This window comes from Myxocyprinus asiaticus, chromosome 14, assembly GCF_019703515.2.
Source record: "Myxocyprinus asiaticus isolate MX2 ecotype Aquarium Trade chromosome 14, UBuf_Myxa_2, whole genome shotgun sequence".
Classification (NCBI taxonomy): domain Eukaryota; kingdom Metazoa; phylum Chordata; class Actinopteri; order Cypriniformes; family Catostomidae; genus Myxocyprinus; species Myxocyprinus asiaticus.
This window is the reverse complement of record NC_059357.1, coordinates 17,407,959-17,425,866: the sequence shown is the minus strand read 5'-3', so window position 1 is coordinate 17,425,866 and position 17,908 is coordinate 17,407,959. Positions and strand designations below refer to the sequence as shown.

At 37.7% G+C, this 17,908-nt stretch overlaps 1 protein-coding gene across 1 annotated transcript in view; it reads right to left on the bottom strand.

Moving 5' to 3' along the window:
- The window catches only part of LOC127452051 (rho GDP-dissociation inhibitor 2-like), a 41,887-nt gene that overhangs the window by 13,865 nt on the left and 10,114 nt on the right, over nt 1-17,908 (bottom strand). Inside the window, exons 2-3 of the mRNA XM_051717206.1 lie at nt 11,630-11,806; nt 6,230-6,313 (exon numbers count right to left, since the gene is read on the bottom strand). Coding sequence (XP_051573166.1) covers nt 6,230-6,313; nt 11,630-11,801 — 256 coding nt within the window. The 5' untranslated portion in view covers nt 11,802-11,806. The remainder of the gene's footprint in view (nt 1-6,229; nt 6,314-11,629; nt 11,807-17,908) is intronic.

Sequence of the window (17,908 nt, the reverse complement as noted above, 5' to 3'; positions counted from 1 at the left end):
GCCTCACGATCCATATTGCTTTCATTTAATGTATGTTACTGCCATACAATTCTTATTTAATCGTTATGACCTTATACATCATTAGAAAGGTGCACTTAAGCGTCGATATTTCGCCACAGTTTTACTATATAAATGTTACAACGAGGGTAATTTCTGAATTTGTTTCAACATATAAAGGCATCAAAACGACAGTTATAAAAATGAAAACATAATAAGATGCACATACCAATTCAATGGTGTAAAATCCCTTTGATTTATCTATTGCAGGCTACAGTGAACAACATCTAATAGAGCATTTCATCCAAAAGTGAGCACATTTAGAGAAATATTGATGGATTCTCATTTGTTAACATTTCTACAGAAAGAATTGACATTCATGTCCATTCAATGACAATACACTTTAATACTCTCATATTGTGCAAGTAGCATGCATCCAGAATGGGGAAGGCCATTGTTACAGTATGTCCATATGCCAAATATGATGTTAATGCAACATGCCTCACAGGCCACATGACATGGATGCCATGTACCATGCTGTATTATCCTTGTAACTTCTGCCTAAAGCATAAACATATCTTTTTGACTGATGAAACGTGCTAAATAAATAAATGATTACAGCAATACAAGATTTGCCTATATTTTCCAAGCAGTCTCTTGAATTTTGATATGTTTATTAAAGAATTCAAAGCTGTAACTGCAGCTGTCATTTGGTCCATGCTGCATACTATATATAAATAATGTGCTTTCTGCTTAATTCTGTGAACAGAATCCATATGAGATCTGTAAAAGAAGCTGTTTTAACTATTCGATGATGACTGAAAATGTATATACTGTATGCAGTACATTTTGTGTAATTAGTAATGTTTACATTCTGCATTCATGGCAAATAAAGCATAGCAATGACAGAATATTTCCAAACTGCGTAAGTGTAAAGATATGATTGGGGGGTTGCCTCTCTTGATATCCGGCAACCCCAAATATGTCGAAATCTAATTCTGATCAGCTATTCTCCCTTATTTATCATATGTAGAGAATTAAAATATTTGACTTGCATGATAACTTATAAGTAATACATGACACAACTGATCTAAAGAGGATGGTAAAGTGGGATGGTGGTTTTACAAGGGTGATGTTTTTTGTACCAGATACCATGTCTCGAAGGTTGCTTGCACAACACTATCAGTAGCACTAGAGGGAAATGTATTCACACTTGAATTGATGCAAAAATGTCAGGTGGGGGATTGCACTTGTCAGTAATTTGGCAGAATGGGGTTGGATTCAGGGTACATGAACTTTCAGAAGCAACATGACGATTTCCAGAGTGATCGTGTTCCGATTGTGTGCTTTAAAATTGTACTTTGCTAACAAGATGCTACATAAGAACTACAAAATGTCAAGCCCTTAAACTCACATTCTTATTGTAGTTGTAGTCCTTATATTGCAACCTTTTTTTCTTTATTACTTTCTTTCTCACTCTAATTTAAAATTCATGAGTGTTGTCTGGTTATGAACACAGTTTGCTGAAGTTGTAGTTGGTATGCTGTTTGTATGACTCCCATACAGCAGTGAGATAACAGTGATGGAGATAGATAACAAGGCAGATCCCAGTAGAGGTTCAGATTCCCTGAAAACGCAGCAATCTGGAAGAGGTGAGAATGAGAGCGCCTTGTTCCACCCTCACTCCCACTGCTGCAGGGTTCAACACGGCTACCTCCCCTCCTCTCATCACTATAAACATAATTCACTAAATCTCACTTTCTTTTTAAAGATCTGTCTCCTGCTGACACATTGCTGTATATGGATATTTATTGCTCAGTAGCCTTGGCAAAGGCTTTATTTGGTTAAAATTGTATTATGCACGGTCACTTTAAAGACCTAATGAAATCAAAATAGGGTTTTTCTGGCGTTTAGTCCATGTCTATTAGATTTTTAAATCATCTATATGCTATTGTGCTACTAAAAATTGACTAAACGATACATTTAGCAGATATATCCATTTAGAATTTACACTATTTCTTTTCTGAACGGACTAAAAATGTTGATGACTCATGTTGCACTCAGAATATTTGTCCAATCAAGTGCTCTCCAGAATGGAATTTCCCTCCCCCTAAGATCACCTGCCACCAACTAGCAGTAACAAGTAGCAAATCATGGTTCATGGATGTGGTGTAACTAAATGCTATCAGCTATTTTAAAACAAGGAAGAGTTCTTTGATATCCCCCACCCCATTCAGCTTCCTGATTCAATAGGAAATATGTCAACACAGGAACAAAAACTGTGCTCCTCCTGCCATTTCATGGTCTCTATTAAAGTGAACTTCGATGGTAAAATACTTCCTCATATCCCAATTTAATGTGTAGAAACAGCTATAAGAAAGTCATTCCTAGGTTGACTATGAAAACCAATATCTGTTTGTTTGAGCAGTCTGACATGTCAACTTTTGGCTCAATTAATGGCATTAGTTTGGGGCAGTACTACCTGTTAGTTTGAACAATGGAGGACCAGGGGCGGAGCGAAAGAGAGAATTTTTCAATTCCGTTAGGTGCTGCTTGAGCTTCAGAAATGAAACACTTCACCTTCTACCAACTATTTAAAAACTACATCTTCATCTTCTATTTTTCATAGAAAATCAGTACCTTAATCAGTATTTAGAGTGTTGGGAACAGTAATTGCATTACAATCTCAAGGATGGACACATATGACTCACTCTTGTGTTGTCATCCCTCTACATTTGATGGTGAGTTGACTGTTCATTGGTTTAACTGACAAATAACTCACTGCTTTAGGGGCCATTCACACCAAATGTGCTTTTGTGTTTAATTTCCTATGTAAACATGCACCAGGTGTTTATTCTCAGGATCTGAGAGGCGATGCAACAAACCCTGCAAAATATTCAACTGCTCAGATGTGGACTCATTTGAAGGATTCAATTAAGAGTGCATGGTAAGGTCTGGCTTCCTGCTGCTCCAATCTGAATGTCAGTAGAGCAGAATTTCTTCTGTCATGGTGAGTGGTTTTTAAGCCTGGAGTGCAGTCAGGTTCCACTCCCCACCTTCAACCCACCAGTGACTGTCACAGTCTTTCTCCTCTACTGCCTGTCGGCATCCATCAAAAGCTCAGTCTGGTCATTGTGTTCCGTCCCAGCAGCTGTCCCACCGTAAGGTGCCAGCTTCAGCTGTCACATACAGCAGGACAGCACATCTGTGTTCCTGGATCACAGACCACTAATGCACTCCTGCTTGGAGCTTAAATTATGGTTTACACGAGCTCATTGTGTAATATTTTATGCTGCTAGTTTAAATTTTCTTGTAAAGTGTTTACATACATATCTGTGTGTAGAACCTGTGTGAACGTTTTCACGCAGAAATCATGAATTATCAATAATTTTAAACTTACGTTTAAAAAAAAATGTAGGATAACATTTAGAACCGACTAAAACCACAAATGTGTAAAATATCAGATATCACTCCTGGTGGCCTTAGAAACATGGAAGTGCAAAGTCGAAATGCTTTTTATTTATTTAATTGAACAAAAACTGAATAAGTGACCTTCCAATAACTCTTACTTATTTCAGAATAACAAAAATAATGTTCGTTATAACTGCAGACATGTGCTCCATCTATTCTGGATTCATCAACATTAAAACTAGTGTAAGAACAAATGTATGTGCTTAAACATTGTTTGTGATTCTGACAGAAATTTTGCCTGACAACCTTTTCTCTGTACACAGCAACACTCATACGCAATTATTAGTGAATGAGACTAGTTTTATTGGTTTATATGTTTTTTTCACCAAAATGACCATTAAACCAGCCACCAGGATGTTTGGAACCAATAAGGGAATGAAACTGTATCTTTGTTCCTCTTGTTTCTTTTAAGACTTAAATGAGTTGTGCAAGAACACGAGTTGAGCTAAACAGGAACTGCACACACAAAAATGCAACAATGTACTCTGTTAAGAGGGCAACGCCTTCCTGTACACACATGACCAAAACAAACCGCAGAGTCACTTCTGGTTTTGTTCTAGAAGAGGAAATTTGCTGGAACTTCTAGGTTGGTACATGTGCCAATTTTTTACACTGAGAAGGATGTTACAGTTTTTACGGCTGAAAATGGCTTCTTTTTGTAGAGCACTGACTTAAAGGGACAGTTAATTTAAAAATGTAAAGTCAGTCATTATTTACTCACCCTCATGCTGTTCTAAACCAATATAACTTTCTTTCTTTTTTTTAACACAAAGGGAGAAATTTTGAGAAATATTCTGCTTGTTGATGTCATACAATGGCAGTGGATGGTGACCAGCACTTCAAGTTTCAAAAGGACACACAAGTATAATTCAGAAGTCTAATAAATTATTCCATGTGACTATAGTGTTGTTCTGAAGGCATACGATAATGTTTGGTGAGAAACAAACAGAAATATAATTTATTATTTATTGAAAATCATGACCGACCATTGCTGTCCTGTGAGCTTTCATGAGAGTGCGCGAGAGCAGCAGTTACGCTGCCATACTCATGAGATTGGGCAATAAAAATAAACACAAAAAAAACACTTTGATTTTTGTACAACCGGACCTCCACAGCGATATTGACATCAGAACACAACACAGCTGCACACAAAACAGAGAACAAAACTTACAAAACATGTCTGAAGAGGTTGAAGTCAAAGAGGAGATGCCCAGCCTTATTTGTTTGGAGTACTTTGAAATCGAACTAAGAGAGATTGAAGAGACATACATACATACACATAGGACACCGCAGTGTTTTGGATGTTTCGCTTACTGAAGGTGAACTGGAAGAATCGGAGAGAAAGCTGCAGGAAACCGGTATGTCTGTTACGTCTTCTCCATTCTGAACCAGTGCATGTGTGACAGACCCCTACCTGTAGAGAGCGAGATCTCAGCAGAACAGAACAGTCGGTAGGTGTGACACCCTCAGAAAAATTAAGTAGTTTATAAACTAGAAACTGGTATGTGCCAGTAAGTGCCAATTCATAGTGGATGGGGCTACCTGGAAAGACTCTCCAAATAGAAACCAAGCTATCGACAGAATGTCCTGTCGGTTGTCACAGCTGCTTAGGACAACACTCTGATTAACATATAAAAGTTACATTTTAACGCGTGTCGTGTCAAGTCTGGTTAGGACAAGGTGTGACTGTGGCTGCCTCAGCCTCTTCCATCTCAGTTTGATTTCAGAGTAGTCCAAACAAGTAAGGCTGAGCATAGAAATGCATCTCCTCTTCATCTTCAAACTCTTCACACATGTTTTGTAAGATCAGTTCTCTGGTTTGTGTGCAGCTGTGTTGTGTTCTTTTTAACATCATTTTAATGTGATAAAATCGCTTACTAACCTTTTCTGTGTATATCCAATTTTACAACTTTAAACCTCAAGTCTTTTTAAATTTGAATTTTTTAAGCCTTTAATCCCTCAAAACATTTGCCCCATTCACTTCCATTGTAAGTACATCACTGTAACCTCGATTTTAGCTTTTTTAAAGAAAAGGAGGTACAAGCTGAAATTATTTTTAATGGTAATCAACATTATGCCAGAAGTGCTGTTGATTGAACTTGTATTAAACCCGGAACAGTCCTTTAATTTTTTATCAATATCAAGATTTTAGGTTAAAAATTATATGCATGTATAAAGGAAAGTCTATATCTTAGATCCTGTAACTGGTCACCATTTCAAAAATTTTAATCACCTTTTTGCCTTTGCCTATTCATTTCAAATGATCCTGCATTGTGACACGTGAATGTCAATGTAGAATCTCAGTTAATATGGTCATAAATCTGCATGCATAAAACTAATAAAATAATTAGCTAATGCTGTTTAAAATAGTTTTAGATGGAGTATAGCATGTCACACTACTTTCATGTGAACTAGCCACATACAGCAGTCTACGATTGATTTGTGTTGCAGGTCTCCATCTCTAGCATTGGCTGGCCTCAGAAGCAATGACATCATCCCTCTGAAGGCAGGGGAGGTGAAGCATTAGAATGCAGTGCAGAGCCACTCTGTCAATAGTGTCCACTAAGCAAATGCCCTTTCTGCTCTTGACCAGCAGCCTTTGTGTGGACAATAGAGACCACCGATTCAACCCACTTACCTCAATCCACATAATTATTATTCTATGAACACATGTTATACAAATTTAAGATGTAAAAGTTGGACTGCCTTAATTGTATTTAATTGTGTGTCAAATATTGAATAGTTTTGCAGTGAGACTCACCTGTCAGGTCCATGGTGATGGGTCCTGGAGCCTGATCGCACATCAGAGTCAGTCGGGTCACCTGAACATTAGGAATGGTGGGATCTACCATGCAATGACAAAAATGAATTAAAAACAGAAAACCATACATACATACATACATACAATAGCTACACTAGGATAAACCCAGTTATCCATCAGAGTTGTTTTTTTCCTTTGCTTTGTGATTCTTGTGATTGTGACTGGTCCAAGTCAAAAGAGCCCAATCTATTTTATATTCTGGTCTCTGGATATGGCTTGGGTCCCTCCGTCATTGTAAATCTATGGGATTTTTTTGTCTGTTTTATCATCTGCCAGGTGAAATTCATAAATCTGATCTCCTACAAAAGTGATGATGCACCTCTCCTCAACAAGACGCATGATTTCAGGTATCATTTATGTCCGTAGCAATAATGGTGAGGGAAGAGTTAGGTACTGAAATTTAATATAGAGTTTTGAACAATTCCCTAAACTTAAAGGGATAGTTCACCCAAAAATGAAAAATCTCTCATCATTTACTCACTCTCATGCCATCCCAGATGTGTATGACTTACTTTCTTCTGCTGAACAGACTTTTTTTTTTTTTTAATACAGATTTTTGGGAGAATATTTCAGCTCTGTAGGTCCACACAATGCAAGTGAATAGTGACCAAAACTTTAAGCTCCAAAAAGCACATAAAGGCACCATAAAAGTAATCCATAATGGTTTAGTCCATGTCTTCTGAAGCGATCCAATCGTTTTTTGTTTTTGTGTGTGTGTGTGTGTGTGTGTGTGTGTGTGTGAGAACAGTCCAAAATGTAACTCCTTTTTCACAACAAATTTTGACATCAGCAGTCTCCTTAGCAATCATGATTTCAAGCTCGATTATACTTCCTAGCACCATTTAGTGCTCTGCGTATACGTCAAGTGTGAGGAAGTGTAATCGAGCTAGAAATCATGATTATGTCTAGAGACTGCATTGGGAAGATTTACAGTGAAAAAGGAGTTACATTTTGGTATGTTCTCACCCAAAATGTATTAGATCTCTTTAGAAGACATTGATTAAACCACAGGAGTCTTATGGATTACTTTTATGCTGCCTTTGTGTTTTTTGGAGCTTCAGAAGGCCTGATCACCATTCACTTGCATTGTAAGGACTTACAGAGCTGAGATATTCTTCTTAAAATCTTTGTTTGTGTACAGCAGAAGAATAAAAGTCATACACATCTGGGATAGCATGAGGGCAAGTAAATGCTTAGAGAATTGTAATTTTTGGGTGAAATATTATTTTAACTAATAAAAATAGTGATGCTAATAACTGTTCATATTATATCTGTGTCTAACACAGAACAGCAACAGAATGTGTCCACTCTTGCATATCCTGTCTATTCAATGGCATTACTTGCCGAGTCAATCCTCCAAGACAACTCCTCTATTCATTCATCATCTGTCTCAGACTAGATGTAAGACACTTAGACTGGACCAAAGAGAGTGTGAATGGAGAAGGGGAAAATGGGGCTTTCATGTGCACCTGCAACGTTCTGGCCAATCAGAGTGTAAATAAGACACATTCATCATCTCACATTTGTGCAGAAGAATACCATCAATTCTGTGGAGAGACGGGTCCCCCTCTCTCTACATCCATACAGTTCACACTCACTTCCTTTGTTTTGTTCATCTTTGATATAAAGTGTCTTTCACAAACATAATCCCTTTCATTAAAAGATAGAGGCATTTAAAGATGTATCAGTAAGTGTTGCTAATGAGCTGCCACGTATTCCTTTCAGCCTTTCTAGCTTCCATAAGAGATCTTGCCTTTTACAAAAGATTGGGTAATTCACTAAGAATGAATCACACCCCCTGATAGCATTGTTTATTTGCTGTCTGCATTGTTTATGCATCCGATACACACAAAAAAAAAAAAAAAAAAAAAAATCAGGTAACAGTGCAAACAAGGCCAAAAAATCTTTGCTCAGTGCATTGCATTGGTGAAATTTTGCAGGCCAACACAACAGGCAACTGCCCCTCTGGGTTATTTTGAGCAGCAGCTTTCAATGGGGGATATAGCGACGCACTTTTTAAACAATCTTTTAAGCATTATATAACCTAATAATTTAAAAACCTAATGTTAATTAAAAAAAATTAAAGAGGCCCAAATTTCTAATAATCTGTAGTGTTTCAACCCTACAAACAGCACTTTTTTAGGCATTTCAGCTCAATTTAAGCACCCATTGAAGCGCCCATTGAAAGCAGTTATTTTCTGCTGTGCCATTACCTTCATCTATAACACTCTTCTCCATCATTTGAAATTACTACTGTGATGATGATCACAAAAACATGTACACAAATATCTTTCTAATAAAATTCCATTTACCACTTGCTTTCTGTGGGCAGCAGAGCGCAACGTGAACTGCGACAAGCAAATAGCACTGATTTTTGTGAATAAGATGCAATGTATAATACAACAAACTATTTTAAAATAACAACAATGACTTTTATTTTAGCACCTGGTTAAACTGGATTGCATGTGGTATAGGTTCAGGTTTTTGCGTAAATGTTTTATAAATTCAACCTAGAGCCATTCTGTGTGGGTTTAGGTGGAAACAGAGCTGCTTGGAGGTTAGTGACCTTAGCAAGCAGTCTCAGCACATTTTGACAGAGTGATAGAGCTCTCTGATAACTGCTGCTGCCCAACACCTTTAACAACAGTACACATCCAAACCAACAGAATTTTATCTGTGGAGATTCCTATATGAACTTCCATTCATCACTGAAGCTTTCTTGTGAATCAAGCAGGGCAGGGGAGTAGCTTTAAACAGGCACTTATCAACTCTATTGTCCTGCTGAATTATTGTTTCTGCATCATCAAGAGGAAGCTAGTGGCGTAACACCGCAAACAACTAATGGTTGGAACAATCTCACTGATGCAGTGTTATTGATGCAGGGTGGACTGGTTTTTTAAGTGGGAACTGTAGTTAATCATCCACTGATGGCTACAAGTGCACCCACCACAGGAATGTTCAGTTCACATACAAAACAGCACACCAGGGACCACACGCACCAAATATGACTGATATATACACAGGCAGAATCCCACTATTATATTTGAGAAAATCTTATGACAAATTAATGGATATCAAGACAAGCCTGCTTTGGTTTTTACACGGCTTCCATACCCAGTGATGATGTGAAAATGCTTTAATTTCTGAAAATATGGGAATCAAAGCATTATCATACACAAGCGTCCTTAAAAGCGAAGTGTGTAATTTTTTGTCCTCTAGTGTCAGCAAATGGAATTGCAAAAATAATGACTGTTTTCAAACAGGTTTCCCAAACACTCCCCCTTTCTGCAGTTGGTTGGTTAAACAGGTAGTCCTTTCCCAAAATGACACCATTTAGTTCCCCTTTAAGCCCAACTAAAATGGCTCTGAGAGGATGTATGAAATTATGTGTTTTATAGGCCAGTTCTCAGAGACTCAAGAAGATTGGTGCAGACTGGTGGGGTGCTGTATGCATTTCAGCATATTGAATGAAGGTTATTATTAACCTGGCCATAACCAACAATACAAAGATTAATAATTTATGAATCAGAGAATTCAGGAGGTAAATACCCTTGGCAGTTGCATTAGAAGGAAAAAAGAAAATACTGCAGTTGACTGATTCTCAATAGAATATGAAATATCATCTAAATCAAAGTTCTAAACCCTTGTGAGTTGAGAAGAAATGAATCTGCCTTTATTTCCTTAGGTTGCAGGTATCCGCAAGCTTTTTAAGCAAGCTTCCTCAGTTCACACTTAAAGGATTTAAAAGTGTATATTTGGATTGCTTGGCTTTGATCATAATAAACAGACACAGTTCATCATGGAGAAAAAAGGAAAGAAACAAAGATTTCTCAATCTGCACTTACATTATTTAATTCAATAACTCCAAGTCAGAAATACGATAAATGATCATATAATTAATGCATTGTGCAGTGCGACAAAATATTAAATGCAAATTATCCAGCATTATGCAGTGAGTGGAATCATAATTCATGTATTACATTCTAAACAACAAAGCCATTAAACGCCATGCTTTTCTGACTAAGTGATAGCCATCTTATCATTCCTTTCTCTGAGTTAAGAGGATATTGTTTGGGGGCTTTGATCCAAAACTGGAATACCCTAGGGATATGAGTTAGTCTAGACAGCAGGGGGAATAAGAGGGAACAGTCCTTTGAGGGCCGAGCTACAGCTTTTTTTTTTTTTTATGTTAAAGTATTTTCATCCCAGTTTTACATGCAGAGAAAACTAAAAGTAAGCTATTAGTAGGTTGTTCCCTTGAAAAGTGTAAACACTGTGGCTCCGTGGCACTTCAACATGATCACACGGGAAGTCAGCATGTTGTTTCCGAGAGTTCAAGTACCCTAGGATCGGCCACATTATTCCCACCTATCAGACATTATTGCATCAGCTCCAGCGTGTTTACCTTCCCTTGTGGTGCGACCGGAAGCACGTTGTGTCAAAAGTAATCTAAGAAGTAATCACGTTTGCATAATCAGTGACCAGCACGATTCAGGGGTTTAATTTTCCCACTAACATTACACTTTTACTCCGCTGATGGTTAGGTTTAGGTTTGGGGTTTATGTTGGGGGTTTCAGTTTATAAAATATGCATTCCTCTTAGCTGTATTACAGCCTGTACAGCTGAAAACAATTAACTTCACAACTCGCTTTTGGCACCCCTCTGTGGACATTACACCTGGAAATTGGAGCTCACAGGTGCTCATAAGCCCAAAAACACTTACTGCTTTGGCCATTGGGGGCAGTGTTTTGACCGATTTTACATAAAGAAAAGTCAACCTAATGTTACCGATTTCACTGTGAGACAGTGAAATTTAAAAATTGCTGTTTGTTTGAGCATCCTGACCAGCCCAACATACTGAAGCAACATTGGCTCAACCAATATTGTGAGTTCGACAAATGACGGGGGTAGTGTTTAGGAAACCTGTTTGAACACATTCTTTATTTCTGCAATTTCACTTGGTAGTGCTAGTGGTGCACAAATTACACTCTTTAGTTTTAACAATGAAGGCAATCTTCAGAGGACATTGCATTGCTCATGTAAACCTATTCAATAAATGTTTTTTATGAACTGTTCTGATAGACTACTTTGTACACATTTGGGATATAATCATAGGTAGATGAATAGTACTTCAATCAAGGAATACCTGCAAAAAGTAAATTACACAATGGACTGCTATGATAACTAATACTGTATGTCTCCAGTAAAGTGATTTTATGTTATAAAATCTGTTGGCAGATTTATTTAGCCAAAACCCAGGTTTTAAACAAAGACCAATCGAAATATTCAACCTAATACACTGAATTGTTTGAGCCTCAAATACAGCAAAACATGCATTACCTGCCACCACAGGTCCAGAGCCCAGGAGGGTCTGCTTGTACTTGTTCAAGCTCTCGTCATCCTTGTCCAGTTCCTGGATTTCCTGTAGGCTCTTCTGAGCTGGGGGCTGGTAGTTCAGATCTGGCTCATCTTCTTCTTCAACCACGGGCACTTCTTTGTCTTTATCAGCCATGATGCCTGAGAAAAAGAGGAATGAGGGGTTTTAAAAAGGTCTAGCCATGTTCTCATGACTTTTGTCATTGTCCAGCCAAATGTGGATTTTAAAATAGTCTCACCCTGTTTTCTCTGAATCTGAGCATACTTGAGCCAACCCTGTCAGTCACAGGATAGATAATATTTTCAGACCAGAACCAATTTCGATCTTAACTCTGTTTTGACGAATTAAGTAGTTACTGTGTTTTGCCTTTGCAGGGCATTGTAGAGTATACTTTGGTTGTCCACACAGTACGCTTGATGTTAATTTCATCAGAAGCAAAGTCAGAGAGGATAGGTTCTCTCGACACGCGAACAGTCCTTGTCTGTGCACATCGTCGCAGTATGTGCCTGCCGTTGACTGTACTAAAAGAGTATTACAAAGCTGTCATAGTGCGCATGCGACAAATGCGTTCGTATTCACTCGTGGTCTAAAGAGTATACTTTAAAAAGCAACATGGTCGACTGAGCACAATCCGATCCGGAACACATAAAAACAAAGTATACCTGGCCCTTTAATTTCCTTTCCTAATAAATTAGTATTATCTGGTTTGTTTGACAGAAATGGTGTTTCAGGGCCAACAAATGATGTTGATCCAGGAGAAAAAAATCCTGCATTTACTGGTCACCCAGATATCAACCAGAAATTGTACATCAACATTGATAACATATCTGCGAAGAAAAATAAACAGGCAAATTTTCTCTGATTCTAGTGACAAGAATTCAAATCCTGAACTTCATTTTTTCATATGACTTGGTATAGTTTTGATTTACCACATAATATATATATATATATATATATATATATATATATATATATATATATGTATATAAAGATCTCAGCGGACCAGTCATGACCAAGCAGGAAAGTCTATTGGCAAGGGTGATAAAATGGCCAGATATCGAATCCCTGGTGTTAAAATCAAGTGTGAAATTTGTGATCTGTTAAACTACATTGTGTGTTCCACATATGACTCTTTCACTACTCTACAGACTAGATAAATAACAAGCTGATGGGTTTTTTGTACTGCTGGATCATGTCTCACAGTCATTTCCATATTTGAAACATCACCTAATTCATATTCACTAACACTGTTCGAGGCAAAACATTTATCTCTTAATATTCTGAGTCATTTTTTATAATCCTCACGTAGTGAAGCAATACACCCATCTCTTACACTGATGATAACTGACATTAATTTATATTCAGCTCATTTAAAAGACGGTCCATAACCAAATCCTCACAGTCTGACAATATTAATCTATGTACAAGAGCAACTTGGAAGTTCATATAGCTGTCCCTGTTTAAATATAATAAAACGGCCTGCTTTCAGCAGATTTATTAAGACACCTTATTGAATTTTAATTCACCTATTTGTCTGACACAGAAAAACGTGTTTTTGTTGTCAAAAAAACACACAGCGTTTCAGTGTAACAGCTAACACATAGGGCTATCACAATTTGCCATACAGACAGCTGAGGCATTGCTCTCCAGAGGAACATAAAGACCCAGAAAACTGCTCTCCATGCAGGAGGCCAAGAACAGAAACAACCATTTGTCATATGAATTAAGAGAGCTGAATTGTTACATCCACATTACTCCCCTAGAGAAGGAGCCTAATGTGAATGTTCCATAGAAAGGAACTGTTGAAAGATGACATCATTGCTTGCACTTGCTTGGGTGAAAACCAATGAAACTTCTCGGAGGTTGGATGAACACAGCTGGAGGTCATGAAAAGAGGTAGACCCCCTTGCCTATATGGCTAAAGCTTATACTATGTTTGAGCCATGTGTTTCCATAGTCTTCCTAATAAAGTTCTTAGTGAGTGTATTTTTTTTACCCCATTGGCAAATAGCTTTTTTGTGCATAAACCCCACTAAATTTTGTTAGATTTCTCTGTAAACAAGATTAAATATCATGTAATTTTGCTTCTCCAGTAAATGAATCTTGTTTTAAGAATGTTTAGATATTTTTACTGGAAAACAAGACCAAAATACACCATTAGAAAAAGATTTTTTGCAGTGTATACAATCTGTCATGTTTCAATGTTTGATTTTTTTTTGTTTTGTTTTTTTGTAGCAAATCCAGTTGAGAGCTAGCCTACTGTTTTACAGTATGTTGAGCGTGTCTCTGGCTCAGCAACTATGGAAACACACTTATATTCTTCTCTCCAATGATTATCAAGAGTGATGATGAAACTTCTTCACATTATGAAGGGAGGACAAAATCCCTAAGTGCTATAATGCGAAGGCAAATGCAATAACGGAAGGACATGGCTATAAAATCTGATCTGATGGAATCAATAGGGTGTTTTTCAGGGTCGCTCTTTAATACCCCATTAGTTTTAAATGGACGATTTTCACTCATACCCTCCAATAAAAATATCCCATCATCTTCTTTTGCATTTAGACAGCACTAGCTCAAGGACGATGACACGCATACCTAGACTAACCGTGTAAAATGGGCAGCCAATTTCCTCCAACAAAAAAGGTAAGAAAATGTGGGAATGTATTTTTGAAGCTGTGAAAAAAACCCTCTCTATTGAGGAAGACTATTTGAGGAAGGAAAAGTGCGTCAGATTATGGATTATGGGGAGATTGAATGATTTGCACAGTTTCCAGGTACAAAATGATGTTGAACATATGGCAATACTCCAGCAGAAGACAAAGTAAATCAATTAACTTACTAATTAGAGATAAACAAACAATCTGAATGTGCTAATGAAATTTGAGAGGAGAAATTTGGCTATGCTTAAACGTGTCTTAATCAACTGCCGGCTCTTGTGTGAAAAGAAAATGCTTAAATTGACTGCAGAGCTGTGACATTTTACTCAAGTGAAGCCACATATTGCATGCTGGTGTCCTTTGGACCAATATATTCGCTGCATAATGAGGCCATTTAGGTAATTATCCATGTGCAATCAAAGCTGAAATATTTCACAAAAAAAAAAAAAATGCACACTGATTAAATATTTTGCACACAGAACACACAAATCAAATCCCCAGAGTTAAGATTCACTACAGGAAAGCCTGGTCACACAGCCTAAACGACTGGATTAACTGGGCAGTTGAAAGCATATCCAAGAGGCAAAACTGGCATTCTAACAAAGCTAAGGGGAATTTATGCTTCAAAACAGCAAATTACAAGCATTATGATATATGTGGTGAGTGATTGTTGGTAATGCTGTTGGGCATTGTTTAGATACATTTCCACTGCCATGTCCGAGCATGTTTTCTACAAAATGAAGATGACAAAAACGGATAGATGGACAGACAGACAAACAAGATAGATACACAGATCTTGCATTGTCCACAAGCTAAAAAGCTAATCATTCGCAAATTTTAAGCAAACATAAGGACCACCCCCTAAAGAAGCTCTAAAGAACAATAGTGACTGCCAATGTACTCCCACTCTCGCAGTGGCCATTAGTGAGAGGTCATCTTTATTTGCAAAGAAGAGCAATGACAGTAATTACCCTGACCCAGTCATGTTAAATATCAATGCTAATACGTTTAAGAATCAAAAATGCTGTTTTAACTGTCTTCCCCGCCCTGTGCGGAATAATTTCTGAGTGAAATATGTGAAACGCAGTCTTTTTTTTTTTTTTTCTCCCAATTTGGAATGCCCAATGTGCTTTTAAGTCCTCATGGTTGCGTAGTGATTCGCCTCAGTCCGGGTGGCGGAGGACGAATCCAAGTTGCCTCCGCGTCTGAGACTGTCAACCCGCGCATCTTATCACGTGGCTGGTTGAGTGCGTTGCCACGGAGACATAGCACGTGTGGAGGCTTCACGCCATCCACAGCGGCAACCACGCTCAACTCACCACGTGCCCCACCGAGAACTAACCACATTATAGCGACCACGAGGAATTTACCCCATGTGACTCTACCCTCCCTAGCAACCGGGCCAATTTGGTTACTTAGGAGACCTGGCTGGAGTCACTCAGCACACCCTGGGATTCGAACTATCGAGCTAGCGAACTCCAGGGGTGGTAGCCAGCGTATTTTACCACTGAGCTACCCAGGCCCCTTTGAAATGCAGCATCTTGAGCTTCAGAGGCAACATGCTATGGCCAGCTTTGATCAGCAGAAGCAGTTTAATGCCTGGATACATTGTGATGGATATAGCATACTGGTTTTCTTCTGATGGCGTACTGCAGGTTTCAGTGCACAGCTAATGAGGTGAGAGTGAACGAGCAAACACCATTGACAAACTGCAATCTCTCATATACAACATACTGAAGACCGAAATATTCAATGGACCTTGTGCAGATGAATGGACACAGATTTGTTTATTACTATACAAAAGGTTTGAAGGCCCACCTAGGATTTCTTAAGAAGACTCAAACCACACTATTTTTCAGCCTGGTCTCATGAAATATACGTGAGCATTGCAACGTTTTTGCAAAACTGAAATTACGTTTGGCTGCACTTTTCAAGTGAAATGTCCAGTAGGGGGCGCAAAAACCGAGCGAAATGAGGTTGTAATAGGACGAGGTTTTTAAGATTAATTTTAGATGGAGGTTTTAATAACACAAACATCTGTAATCTAAAACTTTACCCTAAACTTAACCAATGTTGTCAGAAAAGAGAAATAAGAGTTTAACAAAATAGACATCCTTACCCTTATCCAACATTAACCGATAGTGTTTTAAAATGCAGAAGCTAAATGAAAGCCTATTTTCTGAAGCAACTATGTCAATTTGTGTCGCTTCTATGTCTCATCTCTGTCGTGTGACGTTGAACCGCGGTACTCTGAGTACAAAGTCCAACACCCTATGAGGTGCGCTACCGCTTAAGCTAATCACATTGGAATAAGTGTATATATGTATGTAGGTCTGTAATACAAGCGTTAAAATGTATAATTTTTTCAAAAGATGCGGTAGAGTAAAAGTGTCTCGATATCATAACATAGCAGGGTCTGAGTAATAGAGAGAAATATAAGTGTTTATAAAGTCATAATCAGCCATTAAAGTCATAATTTGAGTGAAAGTGAAAAAAAACACACAGTTGTTGTAGCGCCTCTAATGTTCATTTCACCTGGAAACCTCAGGGAATTGTACCTGGAGACATTTTAATCACGATTAATCACATTTTTTTTTTTTTTTTTTTGTTAATCACAATTAATCGCAGATTTTGAAAGTACTGAAATTTACTATATATACTTCATTTCTTGTCAAAATCTATTTATTTCCATCTTAGGAAGAAAACAAAACAATAAGTAGCAATATAATGATTTATTAACTTTTTCCAAACAAAGCCTTCCACAATAAAACATAGAAATGCACTAAAATATCACCAATTTAAAGTCACTTCAAAAGTTTCCCAAAGTGGGAGTTTGACTAATTGAAAGAACTAGTTCCCACATAGGTTGCATATTCATTGCAATGGGCATTAAATCTCTTAAACTCTCATCCTCCACAATATTTATCTGCCAGTAGACTATGGCTATCCACTTTGTTACAGCAATCGTGGAGCTGCATTCATGATTCACGTCAGGGTGGCAACACCAGTGTTGAGTGCCGCTTTGAACTCACCATGCGCATTGCATAGGCTGAAAAATACTTGATTTCTGTCAAAAGTCCCATCTGGGCTTGTTTTGTAAATTTAATAGTGCTAAGAGATCCTTTCTCCATCATTTTATCACTGACAGGGAAGCGCTGTCAGGGATTATTTAATTTAATGAGATAACAACCTCAGCGGATCTATCATTGGAGAGAGCGTAACGGTCAACTTTAGCGTGTTAAGACAGTTCCGCCCACAGAATGTCTATGGGACCGGCACGTATGCTAAGCTTGTAGGCTGTTATTGGTAGAAGGGCTCTGGCAATGACTCCAGGCAGACACATTACAAAGGTTCCGCCCTTCAAACCAGTGTATATGCTGTATTAATGAGAAATGTGTTAAACGTTTTAAATTAATCACATGCGTTAACACATTAATTCTAACAGCTCTAATTATATATATATATATATATATATATATATATATATATATATATGTTATGTGTGTCATTCCAGGGATTCCTGCACCAGCCTAGCAACTGCTTGAAATTAATGAGAATAATAACATATAGCTTTCTCCAGGT